At 39.7% G+C, this 17,316-nt stretch overlaps 1 protein-coding gene across 16 annotated transcripts in view; it reads left to right on the forward strand.

Annotated features, from left to right (window-relative positions):
- Positions 1-17,316, forward strand: part of LOC112669357 (phosphatidylinositol 3,4,5-trisphosphate 3-phosphatase TPTE2-like) — a 176,411-nt gene that overhangs the window by 152,023 nt on the left and 7,072 nt on the right. For all 16 annotated transcript variants that reach the window (XM_025462377.3, XM_025462378.3, XM_049100918.1 and 13 more), the window contains 3 exons: positions 12,463-12,554; positions 15,715-15,810; positions 17,128-17,198. In XM_025462377.3, coding sequence (XP_025318162.1) covers positions 12,463-12,554; positions 15,715-15,810; positions 17,128-17,198 — 259 coding nt within the window. The remainder of the gene's footprint in view (positions 1-12,462; positions 12,555-15,714; positions 15,811-17,127; positions 17,199-17,316) is intronic.

Here is a 17,316-nt window from a genome sequence, read left to right on the forward strand (position 1 = left end):
TATTTTGTAGTCCCAATGGCTTATTGTTCCTTTTGTTTCCCATACTGGAGGAGACATACTAGAAAACAGTTGCTAAAGCCAATGTTAAAGACCTGAAAGGAAAAAAACTGCAATCAAGAACACTCCACCCAACAAGGCTGTCATTGAGAAGGAGAGAGAAAGAGTTTCCCAGACAAGGGTGCCTGGGTGGTTCCATTGGTTGAGTGTCTGAATCTTGATTTTGGCTCAGGTCATGATCCCAGGGTCCTGAGATCAAGCCCTGCATCAGGCTCCATACTCAGTGAAGAGCCTGCCTCTTTGTCTGCCCCTCCCTCTGCTCTCATGCTCATGCTTTCTCTCCCTCTCATAGATAAATAAAATATTTTTTTAAATGGACACTACCAAAAAAGAAAACTCCAGGTCAATATCTCTGATGAACATAAATGTAAAAATCCTCAAAAAATATTAGCAAACTGAATCCAACAATATATTAAAAAATTCACCATGATCCAGGGGAGTTTATGCCAGAGATGCAAGGATGTTTCAGTATTTTCAAATCAACAACATGATACATCAAGAGAAAGGATAAAAATCATATGAGCATTTCAATAGATGCAGAAAAAAGCATTTGACAAAGTACAACATCCAATCACAATAAAAATTCTCAAAAAGAAGGTTAGAGGGAACATACCTCAACCTAATAAAGGCCATATATATTTAAAAAACTGACAGCTAACATCATCCTCAATGGTGAAAAAGAGAACTTTTGCTCTAAGATCAGGAACTAGACAAGGATGTCTACTCTCACTACTTTTACTCAACATAGTATGAGAAGTCTTGGCCACAACAATCATACAAGAAAAAGAAATAGGGATCCCTGGGTGGCGCAGCGGTTTGGCGCCTGCCTTTGGCCCGGGGCGCGATCCTGGAGACCCGGAATCGAATCCCACGTCAGGCTCCCGGTGCATGGAGCCTGTGTCTCTGCCTCTCTCTCTCTCTCTCTCTCTCTCTCTCTCTGTGTGACTGTCATAAATAAATAAAAATATTTAAAAAAGAAAAAGAAAAAGAAATAAAGGGCAGTTAAATTAGTAAGGAAGCTGTAAAACTGTCAGTATTGGTATATGCCATAATATGATATATAGAAAATGCTTCACCAGGGTACCTGAATGGCTCTGTCACTTAATTGTCTGACTCTTGGTTTCAGTTCAGGTCATGATCTTAGGGTTGGGGGATCAAGCACAACATTAGTGCTTGATCACTTAATGTGAATCTGCTTAGAATTCTCTCCCTTTCCCTCTGTCTCACTTTCTGCCTCTCCCTCTGCTCACACATGCATGCACTCTCTCTCTAAAATAAATAAAATCTTAAAAAAAAGAAAATCCTCACCAAAAAACATCCAGAACTGATAATTTAGTAAAGTCACAGGATACCAAATTAATATACATAGACCTGTTGTCTTTCTCTACACTAATAATGAAGTAGCAGAAAGAGAAGTTAAAAAAAAAACAGTCCCATTGTTAAAATTTTAAATTGTTAAAATGTCCATGCTACCCAAAATGGTCCACAGATTTAATGCAACTCTATCAAAAAACCAATAATATTTTTCAAAGAAATAGAATAATCCTAAAATGTGTATGGAACCACAGAAGACCCCAAATAGACAAAGAAATTTTGACAAAGAAAAACAAAGCTGGAAATATCACAATCCCAAATTTCAAGATATACTAGAAAGTTGTAGTAACCACAAAAATAGACACACCAATGGACTGTCAGAAAAAATAGATACATCAGTGGAACAGAATAATGAGCCCAAAATAAACCTATGCTTTTATGGCTAATTATAACAAAGGAGGCAAGAATATACAATGGGAAAAAGCATCTCTCTAACAAATGGTGTTGGGAAAACTGGACTGCTACATGCAAAAGAGTGAAACTGAGCCACTTTCTTACACCATACAAATTCAGAGTGGATTAAAGACCTAAATGTGAGACCTAAAACCATAAACTGATAGAAGAGACCATAGAGCATAATTTCTTTAACATGGCTATAGCAATGTTTTTCTACATATGTCTCCTAAGGTGCGGGAAACAAAATCAAAATTAAACTATTGAGACTGAACCAAAATAAAAAGCTTTTGCACAATGAAGAAAACCATCAACCAAATAAAAAGACAACCTATTGAATGGAGAGGATATTTGTAAATGATATATTTGATAAAGAGTTAATATCCAAAATATATAAAGAACATATACAACTCAACACCAAAAAACAATCAGATTAAAAATTGGACAGAAGACTTGAATAGACATTTTTTCAATAAAAGACATACACGTGGCCAACAGACACATGAAAAGATTCTCAACATCGCTAATCATCAAGGACATATGAATCAAAACCACAATGACTTCACACTTGTCAGAATGGCTAGAATCAAGAACACAAGAAACAAGTGTGATGAGGAATTCGAGAAAAAGGAACCCTTGTACATTGTTGGTGGAAATGCAAATTGCTGCAGGCACTGTGGAAAATAGTATAGGGTTTCCTCACAAAAATTAAAAATAGAATTACAATATGATTCAGTAATTCCACTACTGGTTATTTGCCCAAAGAATATGAAAACACTAATTTGAAAAGATATATACACCCCTATGTTTATTGCAACATTATTTACAATAGCCAATATATGGAAGCAACTCGAGTGTCCATTAATAGGTAAATGGATAAAGAAGAGGTAGTATATATGTGTATGTATATTTATGTATAATGGAATGTTATTCAGCCATGAAAAAGAATGAAATCTTGCCATTTGAACATCCATGAATGGCCCTACAGGGTATATTTTTAATTGCAATAAGTCAATCAGAGAAAGACAAATACCATATGATTTCATACATATATGCAATTTAAGAAACAGAACAAACAAACAAAAGGACAGAAAACTAGACTCCTAAATACGGAGAACTGGTGGTTGCCAGAGGGGAAGTGGAGCGGGGAATTGGTGAAATAGAAAAAGAAAATTAATAGTACATTCACCTTGATGAGCACTGAGTAGTGTATAGACTTTTTTGAATCATTATATTGTACACCTGAAACTAATAGAGTACTTATGTTAATTATACTTGAATAAATAAATAAAGTGCCCAGAGTTGAACTCTGATGGCCATAAAGACCTATTAAGTCCCACTAGTTTTTAAAGCCAAATGTTATGAGGTCTTGTCTTCTCAGTGCAGCTCCCTTGTGCCTGCTGTGGCGTCTGAGCCTCTTGCTTCTTCATGCTTGGGGGTTTGGTTGTGATTAGTCTTACTGGGGGTTTGGTTCTCAACTGTGCCTCCACCTTACCTACCCTTTTCAATGTGGCCTCTCTACTGTACAAAGTCTGTTCTGCCAGTCTTTAGGTCCTTTTCAGAATTCGTTGCCCTGATGTGGCTGTTATCTTGGTGTGGCTGTGGGACAAAGTGAGCTCAGGATCCTCCTACTCTGCCATCTTCCCAGCAACAAAAAACAACCAGCATAGAATCTTTATCCTCCTTTTGCTCATGTAGTATATACCATGTTGAATGATTTGAAAATACTGAACCATCCTTGCATCCCTCTAATAAGTCCTACTGATCATGGTAAATGATCCTTTTAATGTATTGTAAGAGTGTAGTTTGCTAATATTTTGTTGAGGGTTTTTATATCATTGGGAATGTTGGCCTGTAGTTCTAATTCTTTTTTAAATTTTTTCTATTTATTCATGAGAGACACACAGAGAGAGGCAGAGACACAGGCAGAGAGAGAAGCAGGCTCCACAGGGAGCCCGACACGGGACTAGATCCTGGGACTCCAGGATCACACCCCGGGCTAAAGGCAGGAGCCCAACTGCTAAGCCACCCAGGCATCCCTCTAATTTTTTTATAGTGACTTTAGTCTGGTTTTGGAATGGGTAATGCTGGCCTTATAGAATATATTTGGAAGTTTTTCATTCCCCTTCTGTTTCTAGGGATAGTTGGAGGAGAATAGGTACTAACTTTTCTTTAAATGTTTAGTAGAATTCATCTGTGATTCCATTTGGTCCAGGGCTTTAGTTTGTTGGGTGTTGTTTGATTACCAATTTAGTTTCATTACTAGTAATTTATCTGTTCAGATTTCCTGTTTCTTCCTGACCCAATGTTAGAAACATCAGCTTTCTTTTGGAATAAGAATAATCTTCCTTTCAGATTGTTATGATTATGATCAAAACAGAAGGGAGATGAGCCTATCAGAAAAAAGGGTGAGGGACCTTGAAATGAGCAATATTTTGTCTAGCGCACCATTCTGGGATTATCCCTTCTTCTCATGGTCTGCAAGTTCTTTATTACTCTGTAATTTGTAGAAAACTAATAATACTGTAAATAATATCTGAACATAAAAATACAAATTAGTTTTGTCTAGTGGAAAGCAATTGATTATTGAGCCACTTTGTATCTCTTTGTAAACTCATGTCATCAGCCCTTATCCCCCTATAGACATGCAGTACTTTTTTTAAATTGAAGTATAACTAACATACATTAGCTTATATTAGCTTCAGGTATATGATATTATGATTCAACAATTTTATACATTACTCAGTATTCATCAAGATAAGCATATTCTTTAATCCCTTTTATTTCACCAATCGCCCCACCCACCTCCCTTCTGGCAGACTCCAGTTTGTTCTCTGTATTTAAGAATCCTGATTTTTTTATCTTTTTTTAATTTTCTTAAATTCCATATATGAGTGGAAACATGATATTTGTCTCTCTTATTTCACTTAGCTTTATATCCTCTAGGTCCATCCATATTGTTGCAAATGGCAAGATTTAATTCTCTTTTACAGCTGAGCAATATTCCATTGTGTATGTATACTATTCACCTATCAATAGACACTTGGATTGCCTCCATATATTGGCTACTATAAATAATGCTGCAATAAATATAGGGGTGTATATATCTTTTCAAAGTAGTGTTTTCATATTCTTTGGGTAAATACCTAGTAGTAAAATTACTGGACCACATGGTAATTCTATTTCTAATTTTGTGAGGAGCCTCATAGTGTTTTCCCTGGTGACTTGTATACTTTACTTTGAACCAGCTGTAACATTTTACTGATTTTTATGAATGAGTTAAATAAAATTTATGACATGTATTTTAAAAATGCAAGGTACAGGACAGTGCTATGGTATGCAACAATTTCTGTAAAACAGAAGTGCAGAATACTATATATTCATATTTGTGTGTACATATATAAAAAAATACCAGAGAATGTATATATTCATATTTGATTCGATGTGCATAAAAACAATCATATTTATGCATTTGGAACTGGAGAAATAAACAGGTGGGGATGGTTGAGGAGATTCTTCATTTTATAAATATATTTTAAAAGTTTTAAATGTGAGCACTAAGCTTATAAATCACTGCCCTTTCCTGTCATGTGATAAGTATTTGAATTAATTTAGAGGTACATTTCACTGATTCCTGGTAGACATCAGGGGAAAGGAGTTCTGCAACTGGAATGAGATGGAAGAAGTAGGCTAAGAAATGATGATGCTTTTTTTATATAATAAATTTATTTTTTATTGGTGTTCAATTTGCCAACATACAGAATAACACCCAGTGCTCATCCCGTCAAGTGCCCCCCTCAGTGCCCGTCACCCAGTCACCCCCACACCCCGCCCTCCTCCCCTTCCAGCACCCCTAGTTCGTTTCCCAGAGTTAGCAGTCTTTATGTTCTGTCTCCCTTTCTGATATTTCCCACACATTTCTTCTCCCTTCCCTTATATTCCCTTTCACTATTATTTATATTCCCCAAACGAATGAGAACATACAATGTTTGTCCTTCGCTAATTGACGTACTTCACTCAGCATAATACCCTCCAGTTCCATCCACGTTGAAGCAAATGGTGGGTATTTGTCGTTTCTAATGGCTGAGGAATATTCCGTTGTATACATAAACCACATCTTCTTTATCCATTCATCTTTCGATGGACACTGAGGCTCCTTCCACAGTTTGGCTATTGTGGACATTGCTGCTAGAAACATCGGGGTGTAGGTGTCCCGGCGTTTCACTGCATCTGTATCTTTGGGGTAAATCCCCAGCAGTGCAATTGCTGGGTCGTAGGGCGGGTCTATTTTTAACTCTTTGAGGAACCTCCACACAGTTTTCCAGAGTGGCTGCACCAGTTCACATTCCCACCAACAGTGCAGGAGGGTTCCCTTTTCTCCGCATCCTCTCCAACATTTGTGGTTTCCTGCCTTGTTAATTTTCCCCATTCTCACTGGTGTGAGGTGGGATCTCATTGTGGTTTTGATTTGTATTTCCCTGATGGCAAGTGATGCAGAGCATTTTCTCATATGCATCTTGGCCATGTCTATGTCTTCCTCTGTGAGATTTCTGTTCATGTCTTTTGCCCATTTCATGATTGGATTGTTTGTTTCTTTGCTGTTGAGTTTAATAAGTTCTTTATACATCTTGGAAACTAGCCCTTTATCTGATATGTCATTTGCAAATATCTTCTCCCATTCTGGAGGTTGTCTTTTAGTTTTGTTGACTGTATCCTTTGCTGTGCAAAAGCTTCTTATCTGGATGAAGTCCCAATAATTCATTTTTGCTTTTGTTTCTCTTGCCTTCATGGATGTATCTTGCAAGAAGTTACTGTGGCCGAGTTCAAAAAGGGTGTTGCCTGTGTTCTCCTCTAGGATTGTGATGGAATCTTGCCTCACATTTAGATCTTTCATCCATTTTGAGTTTATCTTTGTGTCTGGTGCAAGAGAGTGGTCTAGTTTCATTCTTCTGCATGTGGATGTCCAATTTTCCCAGCACCGTTTATTGAAGAGACTGTCTTTCTTCCAGTGGATAGTCTTTCCTCCTTTATCGAATATTAGTTGACCATAAAGTTCAGGGTCCACTTCTGGATTCTCTATTCTGTCCCATTGATCTATGTGTCTGTTTTTGTGCCAGTACCACACTGTCTTGATGACCACAGCTTTGTAGTACAACCTGAAATCTGGCATTGTGATACCCCCAGCTATGGTTTTCTTTTTTAATATTCCCCTGACTATTCAGGGTCTTTTCTGATTCCACACAAATCTTAAAATAATTCGTTCTAACTCTCTGAAGAAAGTCCATGGTATTTTGATAGGATTGCATTAAAGGTGTAAATTCCCCTGGGTAACATTGTCATTTCACAATATTAATTCTGCCAATCCATGAGCATGGAATATTTCTCCATCTCTTTGAGTCTTCCTCAATTTCTTTCAGAAGTGTTCTATAGTTTTTAGGGTACAGATCCTTTACCTCTTTGGTTAGGTTTATTCCTAGGTATCTTATGCTTTTGGGTGCAATTGTAAATGGGATTGACTCCTTAATTTCTCTTTCTTCAGCCTCATTGTTAGTGTATAGAAATGCCTTTGATTTCTGGGCATTGATTTTGTGTCCTGCAATGCTACCAAATTGCTGTATGAGTTCTAGCAATCTTGGGGTAGAGGCTTTTGGGTTTTCTATGTAGAGTATCATGTCATCAACGAAGAGGGAGAGTTTGACTTCTTCTTTGCCAATTTGAATGCCTTTAATGTCTTTTTGTTGTCTGATTGCTGAGGCTAGGACTTCCAGTACTATGTTGAATAGCAGTGGTGAGAGTGGACATCCCTGTCTTGTTCCTGATCTTAGGGGAAAGGCTCCCAGTGCTTCCCCATTGAGAATGATATTTGCTCTGGGCTTTTCGTAGATGGCTTTTAAGATGTCGAGGAATGTTCCCTCTATCCCTACACTCTGAAGAGTTTTGATCAGGAATGGATGCTGTATTTTGTCAAATGCTTTCTCTGCATCTAATGAGAGGATCATATGGTTCTTGGTTTTTCTCTTGCTGATATGATGAATCACATTGATTGTTTTACGAGTGTTGAACCAGCCTTGTGTCCTGGGGATAAATCCTACTTGGTCCTGGTGAATAATTTTCTTAATGTACTTTGGATCCTATTGGCTAGTATCTTGTTGAGAATTTTTGCATCCATCTTCATCAGGGATATTGGTCTGTAATTCTCTTTTTTGGTGGGGTCTTTGTCTGGTTTGGAATTAAGGTGATGCTGGCCTCATAGAACGAATTTGGAAGTGCTCCATCTCTTTCTATCTTTCCAAACAGCTTTAGTAGAATAGGCATGATTTCTTTTTAAACGTTTGCTAGAATTCCTCTGGGAAGCCATCTGGCCCTGGACTCTTGTGTCTTGGGAGGTTTTTGATGACTGCTTCAATTTCCTCCCTGGTTATTGGCCTATTCAGGTTTTCTATTTCTTCCTGTTCCAGTTTTGGTAGTTTGTGGCTTTCCAGGAATGCGTCCATTTCTTCTAGATTGCCTAATTTATTGGCATATAGCTGTTCATAATATTTTTTTAAAATCGTTTGTATTTCCTTGGTGTTGGTAGTGATCTCTCCTTTCTCATTCATGATTTTATTAATTTGAGTCTTCTCTCTCTTCTTTTTAATAAGGCTGGCTAATGGTTTATCTATCTTATTAATTCTTTCAAAGAACCAACTCCTGGTTCTGTTGATCTGTTCCACAGTTCTTCTGGTCTCGATTTCGTTGAGTTCTGCTCGAATTTTAATTAACTCTCTTCTTCTGCTGGGTGTAGGATCTATCTGCTGTTTTTTCTCTAGCTCCTTTATGTGTAAGGTTAGCTTTTGTATTTGAGTTCTTTCCAGTCTTTGAATGGCTGCTTGTATTGCGATGTATTTCCCCCTTAGGACTGCTTTGGCTGCATCCCAAAGATTTTGAACGGTTGTATCTTCATTCTCATTAGTTTCCATGAATCTTTTTAATTCTTCCTTAATTTCCTGGTTGACCCTTTCATCTTTTAGCAGGATGGTCCTTAACCTCCACGTGTTTGAGGTCCTTCCAAACTTCTTGTTGTGATTTAGTTCTAATTTCAAGGCATTATGATCTGAGAATATGCAGGGGGCGATCCCAATCTTTTGGTATCGGTTCAGACCTGATTTGTGACCCAGTATGTGGTCTATTCTGGAGAAAGTTCCATGTGCGCTTGAGAAGAATGTGTATTCAGTTGAGTTTGGATGTAAAGTTCTGTAGATATCTGTGAAATCCATCTGGTCCAGTGTATCATTTAAAGCTCTCATTTCTTTGGAGATGTTTTGCTTAGAAGACCTATCGAGGGTAGAAAGAGCTAGATTGAAGTCACCAAGTATAAGTGTATTATTATCTAAGTATTTCTTCACTTTGGTTATTAATTGATTTAAATATTTGGCAGCTCCCACATTCGGGGCATATATATTAAGGAATGTTAAGTCCTCTTGTTGGATAGATCCTTTAAGTATGAGATAGTGTCCCTCTTCATCTCTCACTACAGTCTTCGGGGTAAATTTTAGTTTATCTGATATAAGGATGGCTACCCGTGCTTTCTTTTGAGGACCATTTGAATGGTAAATGGTTCTCCAACCTTTTATTTTCAGGCTGCTGGTGTCCTTCTGTCTAAAATGAGTCTCTTGTAGACAGCAAATAGATGGGTCCTGCTTTTTTATCCAGTCTGAAACCCTGGGCCTTTTGATGGGGTCATTAAGCCCGTTCACGTTCAGAGTTACTATTGAGAGATATGAGTTTAGTGTCATCATGATATCTATTCAGTCCCTGTTTTTGTGGATTGTTCCACTGAACTTCTTCTTAAAGGGGAATTTTAAGAGTCCCCCTTAAAATTTCTTGCAGAGCTGGTTTGGTGGTCACATATTCTTTCAGCTCCTGCCTGTCTTGGAAGCTCTTTATCTCTCCTTCCATTTTGAATGAGAGCCTTGCTGGATAAAGTATTCTTGGTTGCATGTTCTTCTCATTTAGGACCCTGAATATATCCTGCCAGCCCTTTCTGGCCTGCCAGGTCTCTGTGGAGAGGTCTGCTGTTACCCTAATACTCCTCCCCATAAAAGTCAGGGATTTCTTGTCTCTTGCTGCTTTAAAGATCTTCTCTTTATCTTTGGAATTTGCAAACTTCACTATTAAATGTCGAGGTGTTGAACGGTTTTTATTGATTTTAGGGGGGGATCTCTCTATTTCCTGCATCTGAATGCCTGTTTCCCTTACCAGATTAGGAAAGTTTTCAGCTAGGATTTGTTCATATACATATTCTGGCCCTCTGGCCCTTTCGGCGCCCTCAGGAACCCCAATTAAACGTAGGTTTTTCTTCCTCAGGCTGTTGTTTATTTCCCTTAATCTATCCTCATGGTCTTTTAATTGTCTGTCTCTTTTTTCCTCAGTTTCCCTCTTTGCCATCAACTTGTTTTCTATGTCACTCACTCATTCTTCCACCTCGTTAACCCTCGTCGTTAGGACTTCTAGTTTGGATTGTATCTCATTCAATTGATTTTTAATTTCTGCCTGATTGGATCTAAATTCTGCTGCCATGAAGTCTCTTGAGTCCTTTATGCTTTTTTTCTAGAGCCACCAGCAGCTGTATAATAGTGCTTCTGAATTGGCTTTCTGACATTGAATTGTAATCCAGATTTTGTAACTCTGTGGGAGAGAGGACTGTTTCTGATTCTTTCTTTTGAGGTAAGGTTTTACTTCTAGTCATTTTGCTCAGTGCAGAGTGGCCAAAATCAAGTTGTATTGGGCAAAGGAGAAAAAAAGAGGAGAGAAAGAAGGAAAGAGAAAAAGAAAAAAGAAAAAAGGAAGAAAAAAGAAAAAAAAAGAAGAAAAAGAGAAAGAAAAAGAAAGAAAGGGGAAGAAAAGGGTGGGGGAAGCAAACAGAAATGAAAAAACAAAACAAAACAAAACAAAAAAACACGGGGAGTATCTTCTGATTCTGTGTACTTTAAGTCCCTTGGCTCCCCCTGGAAATTGTCCTTCTAGCTGGTCTTCTGGGGGAGGGGCCTGCTGTGCTGATTTTCAGGTGTGAGCACTTGGGGGAGCTGCTGTGCCCCTGCCTGGTGCAGGGCTCAGTGGGGTTGTTTACCCCGTGAGGCCCCAGGAGGAACAGCCCCAGTGGCGGGGCCAGCTCTGCAGCCCTGGAGTCAGCCCCCGCAGTAGCTCCGGAGCTCTCTGTCTGCAGGGCCTGGAGGCTCCGGGCGGGGCCGCTGATCTGCTCAGCTCGGGGCAGGAGCGTCCTCGCTGTCCTGGGCCCTCCCGGCCTCTGCCTGTCCCGGGGGAGGCCGGATCCTGGGCCCTGTCCCGCGCCCTGTGCTAGGGGCCTGCGCTGGTGAATTCGCGCCTCCGCCCCGCAGCCCCCTCCGCGGAGCCGCCCCCGAGCCCCCCGGAGCTGCTCCCGCCCCGCAGCCCCTCCGCGGAGCCGCCCCCGAGCCCCCGAGCTGCTCCGGGTCCCGCCGTGCGCGCTGCAGCCCTTAGGGAGCTCGGCGCACTCTCCCGGGGCGCAGGTGCCTGTTAGTGTCCCCGGGAGCCCGAGGGCACCCCCGCCCTCCTGGGTCCTGCTCCAACTCCCCGCGAGCCCCTTTCCGCCCGGGAAGGTCGGTGCAGCTCCTGCTTCTCGGGGACGGGGCTCTCCTGTCCTGGGGACACTCGCCCCGGCCTCAGCCCGGCTCCTCGCGGGCCCCTCCCCCTTGGAGGCCTTTTGTTTCTTTCTTTTTCCACGTCTTCCTACCTTGATAGAAGCGCGAACTCTTCTCACTGTAGCGTTCCAGCTGTTCTCTCTTTAAATCTCGGGCCGAATTCATAGATTTTCAGGATGATTTGAAGGTTATCTAGGTAAGTTGGTGGGGACAGGTGGCCTGGGGACCCTCCTCTCCCGCCGTCTTGCCCCTCCTCTGAGAAATGATGATGCTTAAGACAAATTACTAATGTGGTGTTAGTGAAAACAATGAAAACATGAACATCAAGAATGATTAATATATGACTTTGTTAGAATGTCTTTTTAGTTCTGTACCTTTACTTCTGTGTATATTTTTCACATGCATGGTTAAAAGGTAAGCAATACGAAATTAATTGAAGGCTTGAGAAACCAGCCCTTTTAGGAACTACTAAAAGAAGGGGGTCATTTGAATTGAATAAAGAGCAAGAAACCATTTGTCTGTAGATGTATCCTGAACGCCACAGGAATGTTTAGATTACAGCTGTCCAATATTTCCATAGAGATTGATTGCTCTAGGAACTGAAGTTAGATGAAGCAAGAGGAATTTAGACTATTTATTATTGAGAAACATTATCAGATGTCTGAAGCAAGTAACACATTAGCAGGAAATGTTGCAAGTTACCTTCCCTGATTTTTTTTTTCTAGAAAGTTGAAGAAATGAGATTCTAAGTCTTCGAAGCTGAACTATGTCTTTTTCTGCCCCCCAGCCTTATGAGTTGTGCTTTAGGAGACAAAGTTGGGCTCAAAGCTTTGTCTTTTGAAGATGGAATCCAAGCAAGACCTAAATGATTCATTATTGACACACTGTTAGCTGGAATAGTTTCCTCTTTTTAATCCATAATGTTAATTGGTGATACATTTGTTCTTTGCTCTAACTAGCCTAACTTTATTTTCTTCAGGTGTTGGAAAAGGCAATGGAAATGATCTAAAAGTACAAGTAATAATGCAGCACAAGATCATCTTTTTCTGTTCTGCTTCTAAAAACTGTCAGGTAACAGCATGTAACCTGAAAATTCTGGTATTTTTAAAATTTTACTTAAATTCAATTAATAAACATATAATGTATTATTGATTTCAGAGGTAGAGATCAGTGATTCATGAGTCTTATGTAATACCTGGTGCTCATTACATCACCTGCCCTCCTTAATGCCCATCATCCAGTTACCCTATCCCCCCTACTCCCTCCCCTCCAGCGACCCTCAGTTTCCTATAGATTGTCTCTTATGGTTTGTCTCCCTCTCTGATTTCATCTTATTTTATTTTTTCCTTTCTTCCCCTATGATCCTCTGTTTTGTTTCTTAAATTCCACATGAGTGAGATCATAATTCTCTGACTTATTCCACTTAGCATAATACCCTCTAGTTCCATCCACATCATTGTAAATGGCAAGATCTCATTTTTGGATGGCTCAGTAGTCCATTATATGTAAATATATAAACATATATAAATACATAAATATATATACCACATCTTCTTTATCCATTCACTGTCAATGAACATCTGGGCTCTTTCCATTGTTTGCCTATTATGGACGTTCCTGCTATAAACATTGGGGTGCAGGTGCCCCTTTGGATCACTACATTTATATCTTTGGGGTAAATCCCTAGTAGTACAATTGCTGGGTCATAGGGTAGCTCTATTTTCAACTCTTTGAGGAAACCTCCATACTGTTTTCCAGAGTGGCTGCACCAGCTTACATTCCCCTAGTGTTTGTTTTAAATCTCAATGTCAAATCAGCATGTTGACTTCCCCAAACCATCAGTCATCACAAAGAAAGACCATGTTGTTTTCTGGTTACCATCCAACTTGGTGTCCTTGAGCAAGTCAGAGCTCAAACTCATTATTCAAAATCGTTTTTCAGGGCATTTTCCAGAATATGTTTTCAGTTCAGAGTATTGCTTTGCCTGTCACTTTTCCATACATGCCAAGCATGTCCCCAGGAATCTATCTGAATTTTAAATTCATGCATCTGGTGATTTTTAGCCATGTCGTCTTCTTCTTGGTTATTTTATAATATGGCACTGATTCTAAAATTTTAGTGTGCATGTGAATCACCTAGGAGCTCATAAAGATGCAGATACCTAGATTGTACCCCAAAAATATATTCAGGAAATCTGGAATGGGGCCCAGAAATATCTAGAGTTAGCAATGTCCCAAGTGATTCTACCTCAGATGTCCTATGGGACTGCACTGTGAGAAATCATGCAAGGGTGGTCAGACGGGGGATGTATTTCTTTGCCCAAAGCAATGGGTCCTGATAGTCTTGTTTTCTTTTCTTTCTACTTGAAGAAGTACCTTAGACTACCCACCTTTTCTGAAGTAATAAGAAACCTTCCTGGGTCTCAGAAATATAAACTCTCAAAATTCTCTCTCAGGGTTTTGTCTCTCTTCTTTCTCCAACACCACTCCTTCACCTTTACCCAACTGAAGGCACTCACCCAGACCTGATTGACTTTCTGTTCTTATCTCTACAAATACTCTACTCTTGGTTTTGCTCATCCATTCCCCTGCTTTAAAGCTATTTTTTTTCTCTCACTCTGCACACATTTATGAGCACCCACCACCTGGCAGGTAGACAGCCTCTACTCCCACAATGCTACCACATTTGTTGATCCAAATGTGTCAAATGAGCTTTTCCTCGGCTTCTGCAAATGACACCAGAGTTCTCTCACTCAGGCCTTAAAAGGTAGTAGTATCTTTGATTCTTTCTTTGCTGTGCCCCTCGCCCCCCGCGTCCCCCACCCCCAGTCCAGTCAGTCACCAATTCCTGTTGATTATACCTTTGGAATCTCTCTTCACTTTCTCCATTCCTTTCTGTTCCCATTGCCCCTGCCTAGTCCGGCAGCTCATCTGCTCATTGCCAAATTTCTACAATGCTCTCCCTCCTTCCCTTTCTTCTCATACAGTACAGTACAGAGAGTCCTAAAATATGCAAGTATTTCTCTGCTCTTACTGTAGAGCAGAAGACACTCTGTGTGCCTGTAGTCAAAGCTGGTTAGGATCTTCAGCTCTGTGTATTTATAAAATAAAGATCAAATCTCAAGTGTTATGAGTATTAGATAACATACGTGAAGTTGCTTTGTGAGCTATAAAACACTGAAGAAGTGTTACATGTGGAAATTTTCAGGCCACTTTGTCACCAGGAAATGCCCCCACCATCGCCACCACATGCTTCAACAACTTACTTCCCTGGCTCTTGAACCTTTATGATATAGCCCTATCAGATCTGAGACCTGAGCGAATTTCCATCAGTAATTTGACCTGCAGATTCCATTCAAAGTGGTTGAGTACCTTCTGACCCTTGGAACACAACACTTTCATTTCTGTTTCATGTGTTTGCTGGTTTTTCCTCTCCCTACCCCACACCACACTGTCTGCACTGGATGCTCTCTTCAGCGCTCATGATACAAATCCATGCCCAGCTGTTTCCATGCCTCTGTGAAACCTTCTTATTCTATGCTTCCTGTTAACCTCCCCAAAGCACACACACCAGTCTTCATCATCCAGCTTGACATGTAATTTATGCCATTCTAATTGTTTATGTAAATAGCTCCCTGAAGCATACCAGAGTTTGCACTTTCTTTTGTATTTTACACAGGGCCTAGCACAGACTTTTCTCATTGTGCATGCCATTATTATACCAGGGTAAATCGGTAACAAAGAAATACTCAGTATAGCTTCAAAGTCCTTCATTCCAGAAACTTGGCCAATCTTTGGTCACTCCATCCAGTGGTCGGCTATGGACAAGGCCTATGATCCCAAAAGCAAACACCTTTTTGATAAAACATGACCAATTAGGTATTACTTCTTAAATGTGAATGCCAGCTTTAAAACTGAGCTCTGTGTCCCAGCATATGAAAATCAAATGACACACATTCAACAGTAATGTTTACTAAAACTCTAATAGAAAACCAAATACTTCACTTTTCAACAGTGCATTACCATAACCTCCAAGAATATTGGCCTTTTAAAAGTGTAAACAGTATTGCAACTTTACAGAAATGATTCACATTTATTTATATGGGTAGTGACTGGGCTTGAAGACCAAGCATACTTGGTAAATCCAGAAGCCTTGATAAGCAGACTGAACTTCACTGTTATTCTTCTACTGGGTAGGGTTATAGTTCTGAATTCCATGTGATTATTCACAGATATTTCATGATGTTGAAACAGACAGTGTAATAATTCAGCTATCCAACTGCCCACCTCTGTATGACGATGTCAAAGTGCAATTTTTCTCTTCTTCGGTGAGTAATCAAGAAAGAACCTATGCCAGTATTCTCATCTGGACTTTTGAATGATTCTGATTTAGGATTTCCTTTGCTACAATTCTCAGCAAGGAATATGATAGGAAATATCAACCCCTGGCCAGGGAGGGGGAGAAAAACAGGTCAGGTCTGTAACAGTTTATAAAAAGAACACAGGTAAAGAGTTTTTGGTTTAGTTTTTTCTAAGTTCTATACAACTTACATCATATTTTCAAATAAGAAAAAAACCAAGGCATATCTACTGCATAGCAGTGATCACATTTTTGTTTTGTATCTTTAAAACACATGCTCCCCACAATTTTTTTTTAAAGATTTTATTTATTCATGAAAGACACAGAAAGAGAGGCAGAGGCACAGGCAGAGAAGCAGGCTCCATGCAAGAAGCCCAATGCGGAACTTGATCCCAGGACCCCAGGATCATGCCCTGAGCCAAAGGCAGATGCCCAACCGCTGAGCCACCCAGGCGTCCCTGCTCCCATAATTTATAAAGACTTTAAAATGAGGGAGATTTGACTTTCCTTTGAGTTGATAATAGTATTTTAATCCAATATTTAACTTACGAAAAGAATGTTTGCCATTGTCCTTACTCTGAATAACATGAGTAATTTCCCCTGAGCAGTCACAAAGTATACAAGTGTTATTCTGTATATAACAAATTTCTAGGCCTTAGTGGTTGTTTTTCTATTAAAATCATCAAGCAGAACTGCCTACAATTAACGAGGTTGATCAATTTAAAGTTTGTATCCCTTGCCCTCCTTCACCACCTGCTTGCTCCATGGTGAGAGCATCTGTTCCATAGTGAAATGTTATGTCATACCGGATGGCCATCCTTTGATTACTGAAGCCAGTCTGAACTCTCTCAATCAGTGGTCTCTAAGCAGCAGCACCAGTACAAGAAGTACTGGTCCAGGCAGTGTTGCTAATTTTGTGATTTTTAGGGGCCATGAAATGAAAACACTTTCAGAATATGTAGGTATTCTTATTTAAATACTGACAGTTATCAATGTAGCTGTTCCTTGTGGAAGTGGACGATCTCTTTGAGCATAAATGGGCATCAGTCTCTGGTCGACACTGTAAACTAGGAGACTACTGACTATTTCCTTAAATTTTGATAGAAAGAGCAAGAGAAAGAACCAGGCATTTCTTAAAGCCTCCTCTGCTGTGTCATGAAAGATTACAGACTATTAAATGCTACACATTTAATGGCTCTAGTTGATCGACAAATACAGAATTTTAACCCCTTTGTTATTTTTCATAGTAGAAATGATACTAAAAAAATTTTTTTTTTAATTTTAGGATCTTCCTAAATACTATGACAACTGCCCATTTTTCTTTTGGTTCCACACATCTTTTATACAAAATAACAGGTATGGCTCTGATACAATCCAGTAGAAACCCCTTAATCTCCAAGGTCTGTGTAAGGCATAATGGCAATCCTATGCTCAATTTACAGAAACCAAGAAATCCTCAAGTCCCCCATTCTTC

The sequence above is a fragment of the Canis lupus genome, chromosome 25 (assembly GCF_003254725.2).
Source record: "Canis lupus dingo isolate Sandy chromosome 25, ASM325472v2, whole genome shotgun sequence".
NCBI classification, from domain to species: Eukaryota; Metazoa; Chordata; class Mammalia; order Carnivora; family Canidae; genus Canis; species Canis lupus.